General features: G+C 40.5%; 4 protein-coding genes across 5 annotated transcripts; 3 read left to right on the top strand and 1 right to left on the bottom strand.

Moving 5' to 3' along the window:
- The first annotated feature begins 2,062 nt into the window (after positions 1-2,062).
- Positions 2,063-3,070, top strand: LOC103324922 (uncharacterized). The gene has a single exon (XM_008227034.2). It carries the CDS (start codon positions 2,063-2,065, stop codon positions 3,068-3,070), a length of 1,008 nt encoding a protein of 335 aa, XP_008225256.2.
- Positions 3,071-4,087: 1,017 nt separating this feature from the next.
- Positions 4,088-5,261, top strand: LOC103324906 (uncharacterized). Its single transcript, XM_008227019.2, has one exon. The coding sequence runs from the start codon at positions 4,178-4,180 to the stop codon at positions 5,030-5,032; it is 855 nt and encodes a 284-aa protein (XP_008225241.2). The 5' UTR covers positions 4,088-4,177; the 3' UTR covers positions 5,033-5,261.
- Positions 5,262-8,085: 2,824 nt separating this feature from the next.
- LOC103324905 (RING/FYVE/PHD-type zinc finger family protein) lies at positions 8,086-11,447 on the top strand. The gene is made up of 5 exons (XM_008227018.3): positions 8,086-8,443; positions 8,861-9,718; positions 10,086-10,286; positions 10,639-10,834; positions 10,961-11,447. The coding sequence occupies exons 1-5, from the start codon at positions 8,330-8,332 to the stop codon at positions 11,143-11,145; spliced, it is 1,554 nt and encodes a 517-aa protein (XP_008225240.2). The 5' UTR covers positions 8,086-8,329; the 3' UTR covers positions 11,146-11,447.
- A 1,213-nt stretch (positions 11,448-12,660) lies between these two features.
- LOC103324904 (BES1/BZR1 homolog protein 4) lies at positions 12,661-16,098 on the bottom strand. 2 transcript variants are annotated; one of them, XM_008227017.3, is made up of 3 exons: positions 15,540-16,098; positions 12,999-13,747; positions 12,661-12,897 (listed from the first exon to the last, which is right to left on the bottom strand). In XM_008227017.3, exons 1-3 carry the CDS (start codon positions 15,756-15,758, stop codon positions 12,894-12,896), a joined length of 972 nt encoding a protein of 323 aa, XP_008225239.1. In that variant the 5' UTR covers positions 15,759-16,098; the 3' UTR covers positions 12,661-12,893. The 2 variants fall into 2 exon arrangements, with proteins under 2 accessions (XP_008225239.1, XP_008225238.1); XM_008227016.3 differs by having other exon boundaries at positions 12,861-13,747; positions 15,540-15,923.
- Between the last annotated feature and the right edge of the window lie 3,393 nt (positions 16,099-19,491).

Here is a 19,491-nt window from a genome sequence, read left to right as displayed (position 1 = left end):
ATGGGCTAACATTCAGAGGCCATAACATTTGCATTGTGGTGTCGTGTTGTGGCCCAGGCGCAATTATTCTTTTAGACGAGCTGTCCATAGTTGAGAGGTTTTATTTGAGAATTTCTAAATGCACCCAAATACTTGAGCAGTGCATCTAATCACTCACTACACCCAAATTTCATTTTTGAAAAACCGCATTTTTTGGCCTTCCAAATCCTGATTTATTCTCTATATCCAACCAAATTTTAGAATACTAAACTAAACCTTACATTGTTATTTTATTTACGCTCACTAAACCATGGCTGGCCCAAAACCTTCGTCCGAACCTCTTATTCCCTCTTTGTTTAAGTCACTTGAAAAGCTTTACTTATGTCTCCTTTATACTATCATTCCTTTTTATCTAATAAAATTCTATCCTTTTTTTAATCAACAAGAAAAACCAAAAATATGGTAGAAGAATTCGTTATTACTAAAAGTGGCATAGAATAGAATGTATTCAATTTAGATTTTAAAAGATTTTAAAGAAGTTTACAAGTTTAGGTGTATTCAATCACGATATTATAAAAGTCTATTCAATTCTGAGTGTATTCAAGTCAAACTTTTTAAACCCCATTCATATTTGGATGTATTCAATCACGACTTTAAAAGATTTCATAAAAGTTGGGGTATATTCAAAAACTCGTTGATTTTAAAGGAAATACAAAAAGTGGTGGATTTCGTTTGATAATAAACTAATTTTAGGCTATGACAAATCTTTGCTTCCTTCCAGAGATTTTGATAAATATATTATTTTTATTCTCAATATATGATTTCACCACTTCTATATCACCATCTTATCATGACTATAACCATAGCCGCCTCCGCCGCCACCACCACAATCATCATCATGGCCGCCACTCTTAGCACCACCACCACCCACAGCCACCCCCACTATCCCCATCGTCACCACCATTACCACCAACACCATCACCATCATTGCCATCGCCACCACCTCCACCACTACCCTTACCCTTACCTCCACCACCACTACCACCCCCACTATCACCCCACCGTCACTACCCCACAACCACCGCCAACATCATCACCGCCATTGCCACTACCACCTCCACCACCACCACCACCAACACCAACACCTCCACCATCTCACTCCCACCACCACCATCACTATCACCCCCACCTCCTCACACCTCACTCCCACCACCACCACCACTACCACCCCTACCTCCTCCACCACTACCTCCCCCACAAACCACCATCGCCACCGCCATTGCCATCACCACCATCGCCATTGCTATAAACTCCATTAAAATCAATAATAAAATTCTAACAAACTCAATTAAAATCTATACACGAATTTAGTCAAAATCTATGTGGAGTTTGTAGAATTCAATCAAACACAATCAAATTCAATTAAACTCCATCAACTTTATAACTCTTTTAAAATCATTTAAAATCTAAATTGAATACACCCTCCTAAATAAGGTAACATAAAAAAGTCAAAACATAGCATCAATAGAAAAAAGATAATAAATAAAAAAATAAAAAAGAAGAAGAAGAAAGGAATTCAGCAATCAACGGAATTAGCCAAATAAGGGAATGAAAGTCAAAATTCAGATATTGAAATAGGTTCCAGGTCCAAATTAGTTTTTCATACAGTGATACCTCATTTATCACTATTGAAAGAGCTTCTAATTCAAATTCTCGTTCTGCATTAGAATAAAGAAATGTGATAGACTGTTGACTCATTGACTGTGATAACCATTTTACCGGTAGACTGGTGCCTTCACTTGAAACTAAACCAGCTGGTTAACTAAAACTAAAATAACCATCCAACTCCAACAATGCCTTCAATTCTAACAGTAAAAACCAATATCTAAACAAAATTAACCGCAGCTCCAACAAACTTACCCTCGCTCACCCTTAAATCATCCCAACCATCTCTCCTTTTGTTCCAACCTTCCGTTGCACCCACCAGAAATTTAAAACTCCCCCCCAACAATTCTCAACAATTCAATTCAACTTCTCCACCATTTTCAATTTCGACATTGAAGCAACAACCAACCAAAGAAATATGGTGTCCAGGATTCTCAAGAAAACCCCCAGCACCAACAAGCACATGCCCATCAAGCGCTGCCGCGGCATACGGAGGCGCCACCGCCGCAACTGCTCCTTGAAAAAGTCGGCGATTGCTCCATCCACCGTCTTGCTGACCCGCGTCGGCACCAACAAAGCATTCAAGGTCCTCCACAAACCCCAGTCCCCGGAGACCCGGACCGAACCCCAGGCCCGCCTCCCACTCCCGCCTCTAGCCTCGCCGGAGAAACGGACAGTGTGTCTGGACCTCGACGAGACCTTGGTCCACTCCGTGACTGGTCCGCCGCCCAAGAACTTCGACTTCCTTGTCCGGCCGAAGATCCGCGGCAAGGTGATGACTTTCTACGTGGTGAAACGACCCGGCGTGGACGCTTTTTTGGAGAGGCTGGCGGCACAGTACGAGGTGGTGGTGTTCACGGCGGGGCTGAGAGACTACGCGACGCTGATACTGGACCGGCTGGACCGGAAGCGCCTGGTGTCGCACCGGCTCTACAGGGACTCGTGTAAGGAGATGAGTGGGAAGTTCGTGAAGGACTTGTCCGGGTTGGGGCGGGACTTGAGGCGGGTGGTGATTGTGGACGACAATCCCAATGCTTATTTCCTCCAGCCAGAGAATGCGATCCCCGTCGTCCGGTTTTATGACGACCCAGCGGACCGGGAGCTCAAGAGGTTGCTGGAGTTCTTTGAGGACGAAGAGTTACGTTGTTGTGAGGACATTAGGGTTGCCGTGAAGAAGTTTGTTGGTGACGATGGATTGATGTCGTCTGATGACGACGACGACGACGATGAGTTGCAGGAGATGAGTGATGCTAAGTCTAAACCTACCGTTTCGACGCCGTTCTCTATCATCAGTGTCCATAGAGTTCGCCCATTTGGGCCGCCAGTTTTGGAGTGGGGGACAAAGGTGGTGATCGTGTGCAGTTTCTTTCTGCTAATTATTAATGTAATCGTGTGCTTTCGCACAGGATTTCATCCTTTTTTTTAACATTGAGAAATTAAAGAAGATATATAAATATTTTTTTTGTTATGAAATGAAACAGTTTTTGTAAGCCTTGATGATGATCAACCTTTTTTTTTTGTTTCTTTATAACATGTTGCATGAAAACGGCAAGTCTTACGTAAAAGGTGTCATCGGTCGGTCTCTTGGACAATTGATACTTGTAAACTGATAGAACATCAAGAACCTGGACAATCTAAGAAGCCTTAGAATGAAACCCAAGTAAAATGTCTAAACTTGTGTTGGAGTTGGAAGATTATCATCCTGTCGATCTTCTATGATCCAACATGATGATAATCTTCTATTGCATTCAGGTAATTAACAACGACAATCAACTTTCACTCAGTGCAACTTTTCAAAACTGTTGAGTTTGGTCTTGCCATTAGATCGGCCATTCTTAAAATTCGTTAAATGATAAGATGTCGAAATGAAGGTACGGTACTCAAGAGTTTTTGAAAAGCATGCATGTCTATAGCCTTGAATTTGACTTTCAAACAAGAAATAAATAAAAATCCCAAATTTGCAGTTAAGATCTTAAAAATATTTCGAAACTCATTCTCTCTGTCAAATAAACACGAAAGAAATGATATTCGTTTCCAATTGGAAATTATTTTACATTTCTTGTTCTCGTTTATTTGAATGAAAAATAATAAAGGCAGTCAAAATATAAAGCATTGAAACATAACAAAACTATAGAACCTTCTTTTAGAGAAGAAAAACAAATGTGGAAGGTTCTCAGAAATAACAAATAGGAATGCGAATTTAGGGGAGTTGGCAAAAGCTGTAATTTTGTACTGACAGTGACGCGTTCACTTCAATCTAAAACCTGCCATCCAGCCAAGCCCCAATCCTAATCATCCTTCGATTTTCACACATGTTCGAACCTAAACCAATAACCACTTCCCCTCAGCTTCGGTTCCAAACCTACACTGACGACCGTTACACCGAACCTAAGGTTTAAAAACTCCCCCTTTCCTCAAATTCCACCATTTCAAACTCCACACCTCTCTCTCTCTCTCTCTCTCTCTCTCTCTCTCTCTTGATTTCTGATCAAGATTTTGAAGAAGACAAATTGGCAAGCGAGAATTTGAAGAAATGGTGTCCAAGATTGTGAAGAAGAGCGCCAACAGGAGGCGCACCCGCGGCAAGTCCTCGGCGAAAAAGGCTGCAGCCGCGGCCTCCTCCGCTGTGCTCTCCTCGATCTTCACTTGCCAGCGCCGCCTCATCAAGCTCTTCACCAAGCTAGCGCGAATAGGGACCCCCAACCGCCACAAAGGATTCAAGATCCTCAAGAAATCCCAAATCCACGAGCCCGAACCCGGATCAGAAGACCCGATCGGACGCAATCTTTTCTTCGACACCCCGCTCCCACCGCTGGTCTCTGAGGAGAAGCCGACCGTGTTTCTTGATCTCGACGAGACGCTGGTTCACTCTCAGGCCGAGCCGCCGCCGGAGAAGTACGATTTCGTCATACGGCCGAATATCGACGGCGTAGCCATGAATTTCTACGTGCTGAAGCGGCCTGGTGTGGACGAGTTGTTGGAGAATCTTGCAGAGAAGTACGAGTTGGTAGTGTTCACGGCCGGGTTGAGAGAGTACGCGTCGTTGGTGCTGGACCGGTTGGACCGGAACCGGGTCATTTCGCACCGGCTCTACAGGGACGCGTGTAAAGAAGTGGATGGGAAGTTGGTGAAGGACTTGTCCGGGTTAGGGAGGGACTTGAGCCGGGCGGTAATTGTGGATGATAATCCAAATTCATATTCTTTACAACCGGAGAACGCCGTTCCAGTCCGACCGTTTGTGGATGACATGGCAGACCAGGAGCTGGGGAAGTTGATGGAGTTCTTTGATGGGCTGAATTGTGATGATATGAGGGATGCTGTGAAGCAGTTTGTTGCGGCTGCTAGTGGCGTCGGCGCTGGCGGAGCCAAAGATGATGAAGCAGTGTGAATTGATTTGGTGTCTGTCTCTGTTTTGTTGTAAAGTTGAACAAATATGTTCAATTTGTTTGTTAATTTTAAAGGTGGAAAAAGAGGCTCTCCTTGTTCACCACGATTTGATTTGATTTCTAAACTCAGTTCAGTTGCTCAAATAATATGTTCGTAGTTGAAATTGTTTGACGATTGTGCGTTCATTTGTTTCTTTTCATTAACTTATCAGAACAATCTTAAAGAGGAAATCTTGATGCGCAGTTTATTGCTGCAGTGTTTTGGTTTAAAACACCGTTTATTGCTTGTTTTTTCTCTTCCATGCTTGAAACAATTCTTGATACTAAGTACTATGTGGGACTGCATTGGTTTCTTCTATCTATATTCTAAATGTAGGAAGAGATTACTTTGTTGAAAACCCCCACGTTCTTCTCCAGCAATTTAGCTCTTAGATCCCGGGTTTTATTGCTAACCCCACATTTTTGTGCTGTTATTTAGCTCTATCACTAATGCCACTAGCTGAAATCCCAGACATAATATATTTCTAGAAGGTCCTGACTCCTGAGAGCAAGGGCAAAAGAACAGGATCACTACTCCATTCGAGCAACCGGATCTGTACTCATCATTTTGGTTTCCCCTTCTTCCCTAACATCCAGCTATACAAACTAAACTAAAGCCATAACATTGATGGCACACCCCATATCTGAGTTGCATCTGAGAGCAGCAACCTTTTTCTCCATACTTGACTGTTCTCAAGTGGAAAGTTCCTAGACATGGTATAAAAAACCAATAACAAGATATAGATCCAGTAAATACAACGGTGCTGTCCGCTACTGTTCATATACTTACACCCTAAAATACAAATACACAACTCCCAGCTCTATCCGCACTGTGTAGGGTTTAGGAACTGTAATACATTTATTTTTGGAGTGCAAGAGATTACATGAGGAGTTGTATAGCATCACCCACACCACGTGACTTATAGGATATAACCAGCGGTGCTATATGCTGGGAGGCTGTGGTTGCAGTTCCAATCTAGTTGGTTGCAAGTTGCATACAAATTTTATCAATGAAAAGAACAATAAAAGACCCCCCATCATCTTCTTCAGGCGGAGCTGCGAAACCCAAAGAAACGATTCAAAAACCTAATTGCTCTACACCTGAACCTGAGGGTTTTTTGCACAACAAAGTGACCCTTACATATTATCTTGTTGCTAACCCTTGTCCAGTTGTCCCATTACCTTGCATGCCAGGCTTCATACTTTCTTCTAGGTTTCCATGGATCACTCACAAAACTTACAAGCAAAATGTACAAAGTTGATTTATTTTCACATTGTACAAGCACAACTTACAAGCAGGCAGCTATATTTCTTCCTCTAATTTATAAATGTACAAATCCTCTACATGAAAATGAAACATACACAATTTTGCAAAATGTGCCTCAATTCCTAAGGCATGGATATGATGATCTTAAGCCACTTAAACTACTTTTGAGGCACATGTATTAAGCTTAATCTTAAGCTGCTCAAGCTTAATCCACTTCCTCTGATACTTCAACTTCCCATTCTATTAAATCCTAATCCTTAGCTGGGAAAAACAGAATCTAACCTTCAACAATCACAACTTCAACTACAGTCTATCAAAAGATTCAGATCTTCAATTGAAGAACAGATCAATTTCAATTCACAACACATCATTTACAGATCACAAGATGCACAATTCCCTACTCAACAAACAACAACAACACACAAGAATTGATTTGTGATTATAAGTGGAAAATTATTTAAAAGCAGCTGACTTTAAATTAAAATCTACTCAAGCTAAGCTTTCTCATGATTTCTGTTGAGACGACTGTAGTCAATTTTGCAAGAGAAGACCTGTGGGGGTAAGCGCAAAGCCTCGAGCTTTGGGAAGCACATGTCGTTGAGGGCGTCGCTGCGGCACCACCGGCACTTTGGATTCCGGGAGCACTGTGACTCCGACGACATGTCGTTGCAGCTCGGGATCTGGTTCTGACTGCCGTTGTTCCTCCTTTGAGTGGCCAACAGGTCGCGACCCGGATGGATCCGAGACTCAGATCCACGGCAGGAGCCGTATAGGCTAGCTAAGAGGACCAGGACCAGGACCAAGCTCGCCACTTTATGACTTGGAGTCGGACTCTGGAACCGGGTTGCCATTGGTGACCCGCTCAGACTCTGCTAGTGGCTTCTAAGACAACACCGTTCGTCTCTGCCGGTTCGCTCGCTGCGATGTTAGAATAATGAGGTAAATTTCACATATATCATTATTATTTTTTCAATTTCAAAGTCATAATTTCTTGTTAATTTCATGCTCAAATATATTTTAAAATTTATGTTGAAAAACGTATTTGTTAATTATTAAGAATTGGTAGGTAAGATAATACTTAAAATAATAATTAAAGAAGATGCCAACGGGACTAGTCCAGTAAAAAATAGCATTGACTTGCAAAGTTTCAAGTTTTAATATCTATGACATCTTGATTGTGTGATAAATCTCATTCCTTACCATGTGCTTATAGTAGTTTGGAGCAAGATATAAGTAGTCCATTATCTTGCAAATCACTAATGTTGTAAACAATTCTTGGTGATGAAAGAAATTGTTTTTGCTTGTTTAGATTATGTTCATAAATATAATAGGAAAATTTTCCATTTCCTTTGTTTTATGTTGCTTTTTGACAAATTTTTAGGATCGTAAAATATCATATTGTTTCACCGGATTAGACCTCGTTGACAACTAGATATAACTTAACTTTCAAAGAATAATAGTTTCTACTAGACCTCGTTGGCAACTAGATATAACTTAACTTTCAAAGAATAATAGTTTAGCAACTATGTTACCAACATATTTTCTAAAATTAAGCTTTGCTTTCAACAATTTTTTATTTATTAACTTAGCTAAAATTGTAAGATGACACCGAAACACATGCTTATTGAGTTTTCTTTTGGAAAAAGAAAGACAAAACTTATTTGATGAAAAATGAATAATGATTAACTGAATAAAACTTTAGCAAATGAAGTAATTAGAAATAAAACTGGGCTCCAACAATAAATAGACGAAGGAAACGTTTTAGAGACGAAGACTGGCCGACACGACATTACAGCTTCATCCTCTACTATAAGCAATTCATGTTTTTTCGCCAATCCTGTTTTCTGTTCTATGCAAAATAATAATTGTGTTTTGCAATTTGTTTTCGTCACAATCCCTCTTCGTCCTCACGGAATTAGTTGCGATTGTTCCTGAATGATTAGTATACGCCGAAGAAGAACATAAAGATCGAAGCTTTGATTTGGTTAAACTAATGGAGGGGCCCCATAAACTCGATTCTGAGGTTGAGGCCGAGGCTTTGGCTTCTAGGGTTTCGGATTTCTCGCTTCAGGGAGACACCCTCCACCCCAATTTCCAATCTCCGCCGGTAATATTCATCCTCTCTCTGCTTCTCTTGATTTCATTTATGTGAGTGTTTAAGTTTTGAATTCTTTTGTGGGCGAAGAATAAGTTTTGGGATTTGATCATACTCTATATGTGCATATCTTGACGTATTCGATTATCATTTTGTTAAAGTCCCAAAATTGAGCTGGTGTTGCCTCACCTATGAGAACAATTAGGGTTTTTTTGCGATTCAGAAGTAAAATTCAATCCGGGGAAATGGGAAAGTACAGTCTTTCGGTGGCTTGGTTTCAATTTTTGGGCTTTCTCCAAAAATTAAAAAGAAAAAAAAATAGGCCTTTCTGTTTTAGTTTAGTTCTTGTGTCTGCGGCCTGTAAGTATTGCTTTGTGCTTGCGGCTTGGCAAAATTTTAATTGCTACCTACCGTTTTTTTGATGGACAGAATGATGGAGGAGTTGAAAATCATAGAGAGCAGAAGCATAATGATGACCAAATAATGACAGAATCTAGAGAATGTGAGTCTGAGTTACATGAGAAGGAAAATGGGGGCCAAAGAAAATACTTTTATTATGATGCTCCACTTTCTGAAGAAACTGGGGTTTGGATACCTGTTTCCGTTCCGCCTATGTGGGAAACTGAGCATGAAGAGTGGGCCAAAGGTTTCTACTCAAATGGGGGATACTTTCCTGACGGTGACATGGGTTGGGGCCAGTATATTGGGGAAGAGAAGGAGCTGACTATGTGGGATGTGATGGTAGAAATGCTGCTTGCAGCCCGTGGGAAAGTAAGTTCAATTGCTTCAGCTGATATGTATGGATGCAAACTTTCATGGATATCGGATAATCTCCTTGACCAGGCTTGGAAAGAAATGGCCCAAACACTCACAGATGCAAACTTTGCTAATGTAAGAGAACTTATCGAAGCAGAGCCACCAAAATGGTTGGCTGACAGTTCTGCATCTGCTTGTATGCTCTGTGGTGTGCATTTTCATCCCATCATGTGTTCTAGGCATCATTGTCGGTTTTGTGGAGGAATATTTTGTGGTGACTGCTCTAAGGGAAGGAGTTTGATGCCGGCAAAGTTCCGTGTTGCAGATCCCCAACGAGTCTGTGATGTATGCTGTGTACGACTTGACTCGGTCCAGCCGTACTTAATGGACCAAGTAAGCCATGCAGCCCAGATGCCAACCCAGGATCTGACAGACCTTAGTACTTTGCGGTCGTGGGTTAATATTCCTTGGGGACAATCCATGGAGTATGAGATATATAAGGCAGCAAATGCAATTCGTGTTTATAAGAAGGTAAGACTCTGAAGTGTCAAAACTGTTGAACATGTATTGTTGATGCCTCTACTGCTTTGATAGCCAGTGAGCTACAGTTTTACCTTAAGAACGTATTTGCCTTAAGTTTGAATTACATTGAGAAGGCCCAATATCTTAGTGACTGTGTTGCTTTGGCTTGAGAACTTATGACTTAAATAAATGTGCACAAAAATTAGCCGCTGTATGGATCATAAATTATAGTGGGAGAAGAATTCATGAATTTGGTTATTTAAAGAATAAAATCGGTCTCTATGATATTAACATGTACTCTTAATTTCTTAATGAAAATGTTTTTCTAACTGGCATGAATATTCTATAAACGCTACTCATGGAATTAATTGTTCAGGTATGCTCCCTAAAACCTGAGAAGTCAATTCCGGATGCCATTCTAAGACAAGCAAAAGGCCTTGCAATAATCACTGCTGTGAAAGTTGGAGTTATGGTTACCTACAATATAGGTACTGGAGTCGTGATTGCTCGTAGAGAAGATGGCTCTTGGTCTCCACCATCTGCTGTTTCTACATTTGGTATAGGTTGGGGAGCACAGGTGCAATATTTTATTTATAACAACTTTGACATTTATTCTCCAGTTTGACAATTTGCAACTACTCTGACAGAAATAACCATTGCATATGTTTATTCATGTGTAGTCAAATGGAGGAACAACAATAAGATTTAAATAGTTTTTAGAAAAATATTGATTGTACCAAATCTATAAAGTTTTTGCTGTCTATGTCAATTTTAATTTGGATCCTTGTTCAAAGTTTCCTATTTGATGCTAGTTTAAGAAGTTTGAAATGGGATATTATTAAGTCAGCATAGCAAAACCTTCCCAGTCTCAGTATGTATTTTGTATATAACTGAAGATTTAAATTCCCATACCCTCTTTTTTGTTGCAGGCTGGAGGGGAGTTGACGGACTTTATCATTATTTTGAGAACAACTGAGGCTGTAAAAACATTCAGTGGTAATGTGCATCTATCTGTAGGAGCTGGCTTGAGTGCTGCAGTTGGCGTTGTTGGAAGGGCAGTTGAAGCTGATGTTCGAGCCGGTGATGGTGGTTACGCTGCTTGTTATACATACAGCTGTAGTAAAGGTGTCCTATTTTTTCCGACTTAATATGCATTTCTGATGTTATACTTTAATTTTTCTTTATATTTTCATTTTGAGTAGTTTCCTTATAAATAATACCACATTACATCATCAATTATTGCAATTGCAGGTGCATTTGTTGGATGTTCACTTGAAGGTAGTATTGTAACCACCCGCACAAAGGTGAATTCTCGATTTTATGGCAGCCAGTCAATAACTGCATCAGATGTACTTCTTGGCTCGTTGCCCAGACCACCTGCCGCTGCTACCCTCTATCGTGCCCTCGCAGATCTATATCAGAAGATTGAGGGGTGACAAAGTTGAGCACATCCCTGGATTACTTGGTAGAAGTTACCTATGATCAGGGGGAAATGAATCTTTGAAGATTGTATGTTCTGTGCATATGCTTTGAAGCTTTCAGTTGCTGCCATTCTTTTCCCATGAAACACTTCCTGGGACATAGCATGTACATGGAGACCACCGCAGTGTATATATACTCATGGCGTCTCGATTTCTATTTGTAAATGACACATTTGTTCTGGACAAAAGCCAAAACTCATTGAAAAGTATTTATTAACAAAGGAAATCAGAAAAGTAAATACAGTACTTTGTTAGAAGACTTGTTTTGTGAGTGGAACTTCTGGTTTTGTTCCGGACCATAATACGATCATGGCAGTGGGCTTTTGTTCCCCTCCCAAAGACGAATAACGCATAGAACAGGTGGAAATTAATTACCTAATATTATGAGCACATCTCAATCTAATGAAAAACTTGTCAGATTTTAAAGGTTGAAATTTGTAATTTGCATGTCTCCATTTTTCTAGCCAAAAGAGTGGACTCCTCACTCTTCTATCTTTTGAAACTAGGCGTAATAAGAGAAGAAGACAGAAGTGCGTGTGTGGGTGAAATCTAGATGATGGCCTTGGCGAGCGACGAAGAAGACAGGACTTTATTTGACCTGATGCTAAAATGGAGCAGAATTCAAAGGAAAGAGAGAGAAATGTAATTATGGAAACTCAAAACGCTTCTGCATTTCCAATGTTTATTAGTTCTCTTATAAAAACGTTGCAGATAAATTGGTTTCTGTTGGCCTCCCTCAGTCCCTTGGAAAAATCCCCCCTAATATTGTTCATGAAGCCACCGCCTTCATGGATAGCACATGCAGAACAAGAACATAAGCTAATGGAGGGTCCCCAAAAGCTCAATTCTAAGGTTGAGGCCGAGGCTTTGGCTTCTGGAGTTCCGGATTTCTCGTCCCTCCACTCGAACTTCCATTCTCCGCCGGTATATATTCTCCCTCGGTTTTTCTTTTCTTTTCTGAATTGGGTTTTCTTGATGTTATGTGTTTGTGTGCATGTTTAACTGGATGTGATCATGCGAGTATTGCTTTGCGCTTGTTTGTGGCTTGCAACTTACAAAATTGAGCGTTTGAATCTTTTCAAAATTGGATAGCACACTGTTTTGTTTTGTGGATGACAGAATGATGGGGGAGTTGAAGCTTATAGAGAGCAGAAACAGGATGATAATGACAGATAATGCATATTGCGTTATATATTAGGAGTACATCTCAATCTAATAAAAGGCTCGTCTTCTTACAATTCATACTTATATAAAATGCAAATTTTAGTAATAAAATGGCAGGCATGTTAACCAAACATGCTATTGAGCTGAAGAGGTCAGAACTTGTAGGCAATGAGTTAGTCTACACATCCAAAATCCGACTCAATCACAAATCCCAAACAAACAAACAAACCAAGATCATATATGAATCCTTCCAATGTTATGTGGAGAAAAAAAAAATGACAAAGAAGAATAAAATGGAAGAATGAATTTAACAGAAGGGGCAAAACACCACCATGAACTATTTATAATTTAATTTTTAGTGCTCTTTTGTTAAGGAAAAAATAAAAGGAGAAAAAAGAAAAAGAAAACAGCTGCTCCTACTCACTGTACTTCTAACTGACCCACTAAAACACCCTGGGACATGAAGTGGAGCTTGGCATGAAGAGAAGGAAGAACCTGCATCAAGAGACCCATAAACAGTTCTCTCCCAATTCATTCTCTCATCTGCAGCACCAACACAAAGTCCTTAACAAACAAAACCAGTAAAGTTGAGGAACTCTCGAAACAGTTGGATCCATTCGCCCACAAATTCGATTCCAACTTACCTGGTTCTAGCACTTCCAAGAGTTAGTTCGAGATCATCTGATACACATTCCTCAATCCTTTCACCTTCCCATGGTTTCACTAATCCTGATGTGTTACTGCCAAATGCAAACTCAGCTGCCATTCCATCTGACATTGGAACATCTCCACTGTGATCAACACTTGCAGCAACTACTGGCGAACATGTTCCACTTTGCCCCGGAGTCCACATCCGAGACCCTCCACCCGACAAAGCCTCCTTCAAGTTGAAAGGGTTTCTCGAGACAAGGCTGAATGTGGGGGATGATGGGCCACTCTGGGGAATTTGCAGTCCAGCAAGCCATCCTGAATCAGGCAGAACCTGGCGACCGGGGCTTGGTGGGGTGGATGAAGGCAGGAAAGGATAATTCTGCCCTGCCCAGTTTGACCCAGCCACTGCTTCATCCCAGTCACTTTTGGTTCGAGGAGTTCGGGAAGTTGGGGAGCTCAGTGGTGGAGTGACTGGAGCACTTATGGAACCCCCTTGAATGAATAGTTGGGGAAGCTTGGATGTAGCAGATGATGAACCTGATGAGAGGGTTTTAAGCCATGGGATGAGAGAATTGGCATCAGCATTGCCGTTTGCATTTGCAGGGTAGCGAGCTGGACTTGGAAATGAAGAAGAGGCGGGACTTGGATTGTAGGATTGACATGGACTTGGCTGGTAAGAAGAACATGGACTTGCTGATGTAGATCCTCCCATTATGTCCATGCGATCCACAGGTTTGCATCCCTGCAACAATGAACATATAACCTATTGTGAGACAAAATTATACAAATATCATCAAAAGTCTGAGATTCTGAATTTGTTTTCACTTCACTGGAGGAAAATCTTAAAGCCTAACCACATGAAAAATAGTGTTGCAAAGATCCTAAGTACTTCAAAGTGTAACAAATGCCTAAACACGCAATTTCCTAGTAGACTGAGAATTGTTACTCTATTTCATCGCTAATAGAAGGAAGCAAGCCAGAGTAAGTTCATTGTTTTCCTAAGACCTTAGTTGATTAAAGCTGAAAATTTGTCCTTGATTGATTATGCTTTACTGCTATGTTTTCTTTTCTCTACCAAAAGAAGAAAACACAGGCTTCTATTTTTTATATAAAAAAGGAGCCTCATTAACTAAAAGAATTATTTCTCCCAAAACTCAACCTGCCTACATAAAATTAGGCCACCCTTAATAGGGGAATGGTGGCAAAAATGTAATTGACTAATTGCACTCAGATTCGGATGAAGACTGAATTAAGAGAGACAATAATGTCAAACAGCGGCTGCATATTAGTTGTTACGCGGCCCCTCCACGACACGCCATCGCCCAACATGTTCCCTCCATCACAATCTAAAGCCACACACGCTTTACCGCCTTAAAGATTGCAATTACAATTTTAACCAAAAAAAGGAATCCAAGGATTTCCAACAAGAAATCATCCTTTCCTCTCATAAACCTCTTTTGCTTGGGTTGCCCCCTATTTGAATCACCAAGCAAAATTTTCACTTTTCAAATAAATATTAATTATAAATTAGAAAGCCTAATTATTATTAATTATAATAAAACCCAAAATTAAAAAAAAAAAAAGTAAAACACCGGCCCACAAACCATCATATGCCATGTTCTCAATCTAACGGGAAAGTACTGCGATTGCCCCGCAAATCTCGGAAACAGGCCATAGAATTCCAGAAAAGAAAAAAACAAATAAATAAATAAATAAAAGTCCTTGGTCGTTGTACCCATTGAGTGTCGAAAGACCAAATTGCCCTCGTTGTCTCCCAACGGGTTAAGGCGGGTGAAGTGGCAGTTTTGGGAATGATGAAACACAGACACAGTAAGTCTTTGAGCAGTAAAAAGAAAAAAAAGAAAGCAGAGAGATAAAGAAAAGGTTTTCACTTTCACGCAAATTTAGCCACGAGCTCAGAAATCGGAAGCAGAGAGCAAAAACAGTCAACAGACTGATAAAAGAGAGAGAGAACATTCGGTCGTATTAAAGCCAAGTGAAAGTTGGAGGTGGGAAGAATCCCAAATGACGAAAATACCCTCAACAAAGACCCGAATGCCCGCTATTGAGAGCCTCATTTCGCCAATCTAGCGGGGGTATTTTGGTCACACGAGAAAGGCTTGCAGGTCTCTGAGTATTGCGTTCATCGTTTTCATACAAAAGAATCGAACGAATCTCTAAGAGCCTCGTGCTTCGTGCGACCCGCTCGACATTAACGATCTAACGAACGCCGTTAGCTGAGATAATTAAACTCAGAAATTAAGCAAGTAAAACAATCACCAGATTCAATCTGAAGCATCGATCACACCGATCGGCGCCAGACTGATTACAAAATCCGCTGCTTAATTAAGCTACCTTAAGCAAGAGTTTTCAAAAGCATAAAAGAAAAATCGGATCGGAAGCGGTGTTTTCAAACGCCACGGCGCATTTTAACATTACCGCAAGCGAATTGAGCAAAAATGGCTTTGAGAATTTGAGAGAGAGAGAGAGAGAGAGAGAGAGAGAGAGAGCAAGGATGAAGGAACTATATATACCTTTCGGTAAGTGGTGCCGTCTTCTTCGACGGTCCAACCAGCTTCGTTGCAGAGAGCTTTGAGGACTTCGTTGTTGTCGCAGTGCTTCGGTAGCTTGTAGTTTCCGTACATCCTCAGGCCCGAGTAGATCTTCGCGGCGATGGCTCTGCGCCTCCTCTCTCTCTTCTTGTTGTTCTCTCTCTCCTTCCACGTCGGCATTCTCGTTCCCGACGTCATCATTCGGTGGCGATTCTAGTTTTCTCGGGAGCCAAACGGACTAACCCGAACGGAGTGTGACGACCGGTGGCGCGAACCGGCCGGCAAACCGGGAATTGGCGGTTTCTGTTTGGAGAATGGTTTTTAATAATAAAGAGCGAGAGAGGGAGAGAGAGGAGAGAGAGACTTGGGGGGGGTGGGGGAGGGTGAGAGCTAAATACAAGGGGAGAATGTAATTGCCATTGTTGATTTGGTAAATTACGAGAGTGGCAGTCTCTTCTTTTTATTTGTTTTTGTTGGCTCTGACTCCGGAATCACGGGCCTTAACACGTGTTTAGGCTTTTTAAAAAGGGCGGGGTGGTCCTTCGAGGCCGCTACTTGCGACCAGGTAATCTACAGCGCTACGATAAAACGGTGTCGTTTTGAATATTTTTTTTCATAGGACTTGATAATAATTGCTTCTAGATCCATGTATTTTCCTTCTGCCAGCCAACCAGCACAAGTGATTATGGGTTAAGGAGAATGGTGGGTAAAATGGGAAATTGGGTATGTAAAGGGAAGGGGGATAAGGTTATGATTAGGGTTGTCATGATAATGGTATCTGTGGACCATCATATTTTTTTTTCAAACGGTCGCATTCACTTGACCAGGTTGCCTAATTTTGACAAATCCACCTTGACCTTAATCTTTTTTGGGTCACGCTAATTGGAGTGTTGGACTAGGTTTCTAATTCAACTAATACCAAAACATTGGAGATTAAACTACGAGTGGTGCAAGGGTTTAAGCATAGTTTAGTTGTCTAATGTTTGAAAATATCCAAATTTAACTTCTCCTTTTCTCATTAATTTTAATGAATAAAATATTTGTATGCACGCACCGACTAAAGCTATTAATTTAACGGTATTTTTCTTTTTCTTATTAATCTTATTAATGAAATTTGTCTAGTTGCTCGTTAACTATATCTAACTATTGATTCACTCATGATTGCCTACTACGTATTTACACAACAATACACCAAATTAATGAAATTGGTTATATGCTTGAATTAGGCTCGGACTAAGTGGAGTAGCGTGGCTAATGAGGTATAGGTCTAATGAAAAAGTCAAACATGAGAAGGATTGGATTGGAGTGGACTATGGGACCCAGAGTTGTGATTGCTGGTTTGGGGGTAAGGGGGGAGGTGGGGGCCAGGTAAAGGAGCGGCGGGGCCTGCTTGCATGCCGGCGTGCGGTTGCGGTGGCCACAACACAGCGTGGGGATGTCTCAGGTAGCTGTTGCTACTGCTGTCACTTTTGTCTTTTGTCAGTGTGTGTGAATCTGATGCGTGAGTGTGAGTTTGTTTCTGTGTGTTGGTTGGTACTTGGCCTTTGCCGCGCTCTCTCTCTCTCTTCTTCTTCTCATTTTGTTGTGTGAAACGGAATATTACTATTTTGTTATCTTTAATTAATTATAATATGTTAAGTAGTGAAATTATCACTGACATATTATAACTGACCGTAAATAATAAAACAGTGTTATTTCTGTTTCCCAGAAGTGGGTTGTTCTAATGTACTGTAGACTGACTGAGTATTTTCTTGTTGGTTTGAGATCACGTGACTAATGCTGGCGCTGGTTATCTATTTTTTGCGTGAGTGGAGTGATGGATCCGATATAACTACTGATAATAAGAGACTGACATCATTGCCATCCATCCAGATGGTGAAGGCTTTTTGCTCGCAGAGAAGGGTGGGCTTTTGAGGTGGGGCCTATATGTATCTCCTGCTATGCGCCACCTTCCAAATTAGCTTCTCATTGATGGAATTGGCAGTACCCTCCTCCTGCTCACCATCTCTGTCTTTTTGCCCTGTGCTCCCTTTTTTATACAATGGTTCATTTCCTGCTTCTTCGGTGTGGACCCCAGGTGGTTTCTGCCCACTTTGTAACTCAGGCGCGCTTCATAAACTCATAGATATTCAATACTTTATTGATACATAAATGCTTGCATTCACAATCTTACAAGTCTTGTCACACATTCCTCATATTGAGAGTCATAATGGTTTGATTGCTAATATTATATGCAATTTAACATTATAACATATCAACGCATTCCTCGCTTCATAACAAAACTTACAAAAGATGAGTTTAGTCTCAATTAATCAGTAGCATTCGTAGAGCTTTCATGCTCGATCATTAGCATTTGGCTTGTTGTGTGCTACTTATAGATGATATATTGTTAACGAGAAAAATAATGTATTGGGTTCGTAACTTCATAATATGTAGACTCTATATTTATTATTATATAGTGAGTTCTTAATTATTAAGCTTGAACCCCGTCGTAGTTGTGCATATTAAATAGTGAGGAAGACTTTGCAGGACTTCACAATTTAGTGTCTTATGTTGTTTATAGATTTGTGTATTATTGGAACTTATAGCATTACTCTTTATTTTATTGAACTTGAAGTAGGGATGACAATGAATCGAGTTGGAGGTGGGTATGCCATTCTCATTCCCATCATCGTTAAGCTTTTTTCCCTTATCTCCGCCTTCATACCTGCAATATTCATATCGAGGATTCTCCATCCCCACCTTTGTTGGGAAATGGGTTCCCCAACAAGCCCCATTACGGAAGAAAAATTCAATATAAAACTATTTTGTTGAAAGAAATAAAAATTTGAACCAAGCCAAGATAATGAGTATGTATAATATATACATACAAGACAATATAAGCATGTTTACATAGTAACTGGACGTTAACTAAATATATAAGTAGTGTGGCTTAAGATTCGTATAAATTATATATACTACAATATATATATTCTAAACGGGGAGGGTTCAAGTTGGAGATTAAAATACCATCCCTTTCCCTCCCCGAACATCATACTCAAAAAATTCTCCATACCCGTTCCCATATCCATTTTTTAATCTTTCATACTCAACCCGTTAGGGTCGAAATTTTACTAAGAGTCTTATCCACGGAAAAAATTATCATCCCTTGCTTGAAGGGCACCATGTTTCAATGAAATAACCAAATTTAGGATATTAGGATTTGATGTGATTTGTATGATGCAATTTTAATAAATTGTAAGATGAGACAAGCAAGCTTCAATGTTTTGGTAGCTTGCTCTTGGTTACAAATTACAACATCGCATAAGATAAGATATTATTAATGAAAGATTGTGAGCAGTGAGCCCCCCATATATTTAATAACACGACGGGTCGTCCATCGCCCCAAAATTCAACCAACTACACGTGCGCCGCGGACTCAACCAGCGTATCAAACCCGATTGGAGGGCGTGGCATTGGGTCCGCCACTGATTTGAATTTGATTATTTGGATTTTTTTTTTTTCGTTTCTGTTTTTTTTAATTGACAAGTGTACAAGAGGAGGAGAGAGTTGCTTTTGTGTAATGCTGCTGCTGCCCCATGGTGCGTGGCACCGATTGTGGATTTGTGGGATATGATATGGTATGGTATAGTGGTGGTGGTGGTGGTGGGGACCACCGTCCTATATATAACGTTAATCATGTCCGTCCCATCGGTGGGCCCACGTGATGCCCGATATGCTCGCCACCCACGAGGCACCGGAGACACTGTTTCATTTCTTTAATTTCAGCTCTCCATAATCCTCTTTATTATTACTCACTCTTTTGCTTTATGCTATGTATTCTATCTTGGATTTTACTAAGTTGAAAATTACAAAATTGTGAGTGATTTCTGATCGTTAATGAGATACAAGTTTTAAGTACATTAAAAAAAAATTATATAAATTGATTTTTTTC

This window comes from Prunus mume, linkage group LG3 (genome assembly GCF_029339155.1).
Source record: "Prunus mume cultivar Tortuosa linkage group LG3, ASM2933915v1, whole genome shotgun sequence".
In the NCBI taxonomy this organism is placed as follows: Eukaryota; Viridiplantae; Streptophyta; class Magnoliopsida; order Rosales; family Rosaceae; genus Prunus; species Prunus mume.
This window is presented reverse-complemented; position numbering and strand designations above follow the sequence as displayed.

Coding starts and splice junctions, on each gene's coding strand:
- LOC103324922 (XM_008227034.2), top strand. CDS start 2,063: ATGGTGTCCAGGATTCTCAAGAAAACCCCCAGCACCAACAAGCACATG.
- LOC103324906 (XM_008227019.2), top strand. CDS start 4,178: ATGGTGTCCAAGATTGTGAAGAAGAGCGCCAACAGGAGGCGCACCCGC.
- LOC103324905 (XM_008227018.3), top strand. CDS start 8,330: ATGGAGGGGCCCCATAAACTCGATTCTGAGGTTGAGGCCGAGGCTTTG. Junction 9,719..10,085: donor CAATTCGTGTTTATAAGAAG/GTAAGACTCTGA, acceptor TTAATTGTTCAG/GTATGCTCCCTAAAACCTGA. Junction 10,287..10,638: donor GTATAGGTTGGGGAGCACAG/GTGCAATATTTT, acceptor TTTTTGTTGCAG/GCTGGAGGGGAGTTGACGGA.
- LOC103324904 (XM_008227017.3), bottom strand. CDS start 15,758: ATGATGACGTCGGGAACGAGAATGCCGACGTGGAAGGAGAGAGAGAAC. Junction 13,748..15,539: donor ACGGCACCACTTACCGAAAG/GTATATATAGTT, acceptor TCATTGTTGCAG/GGATGCAAACCTGTGGATCG.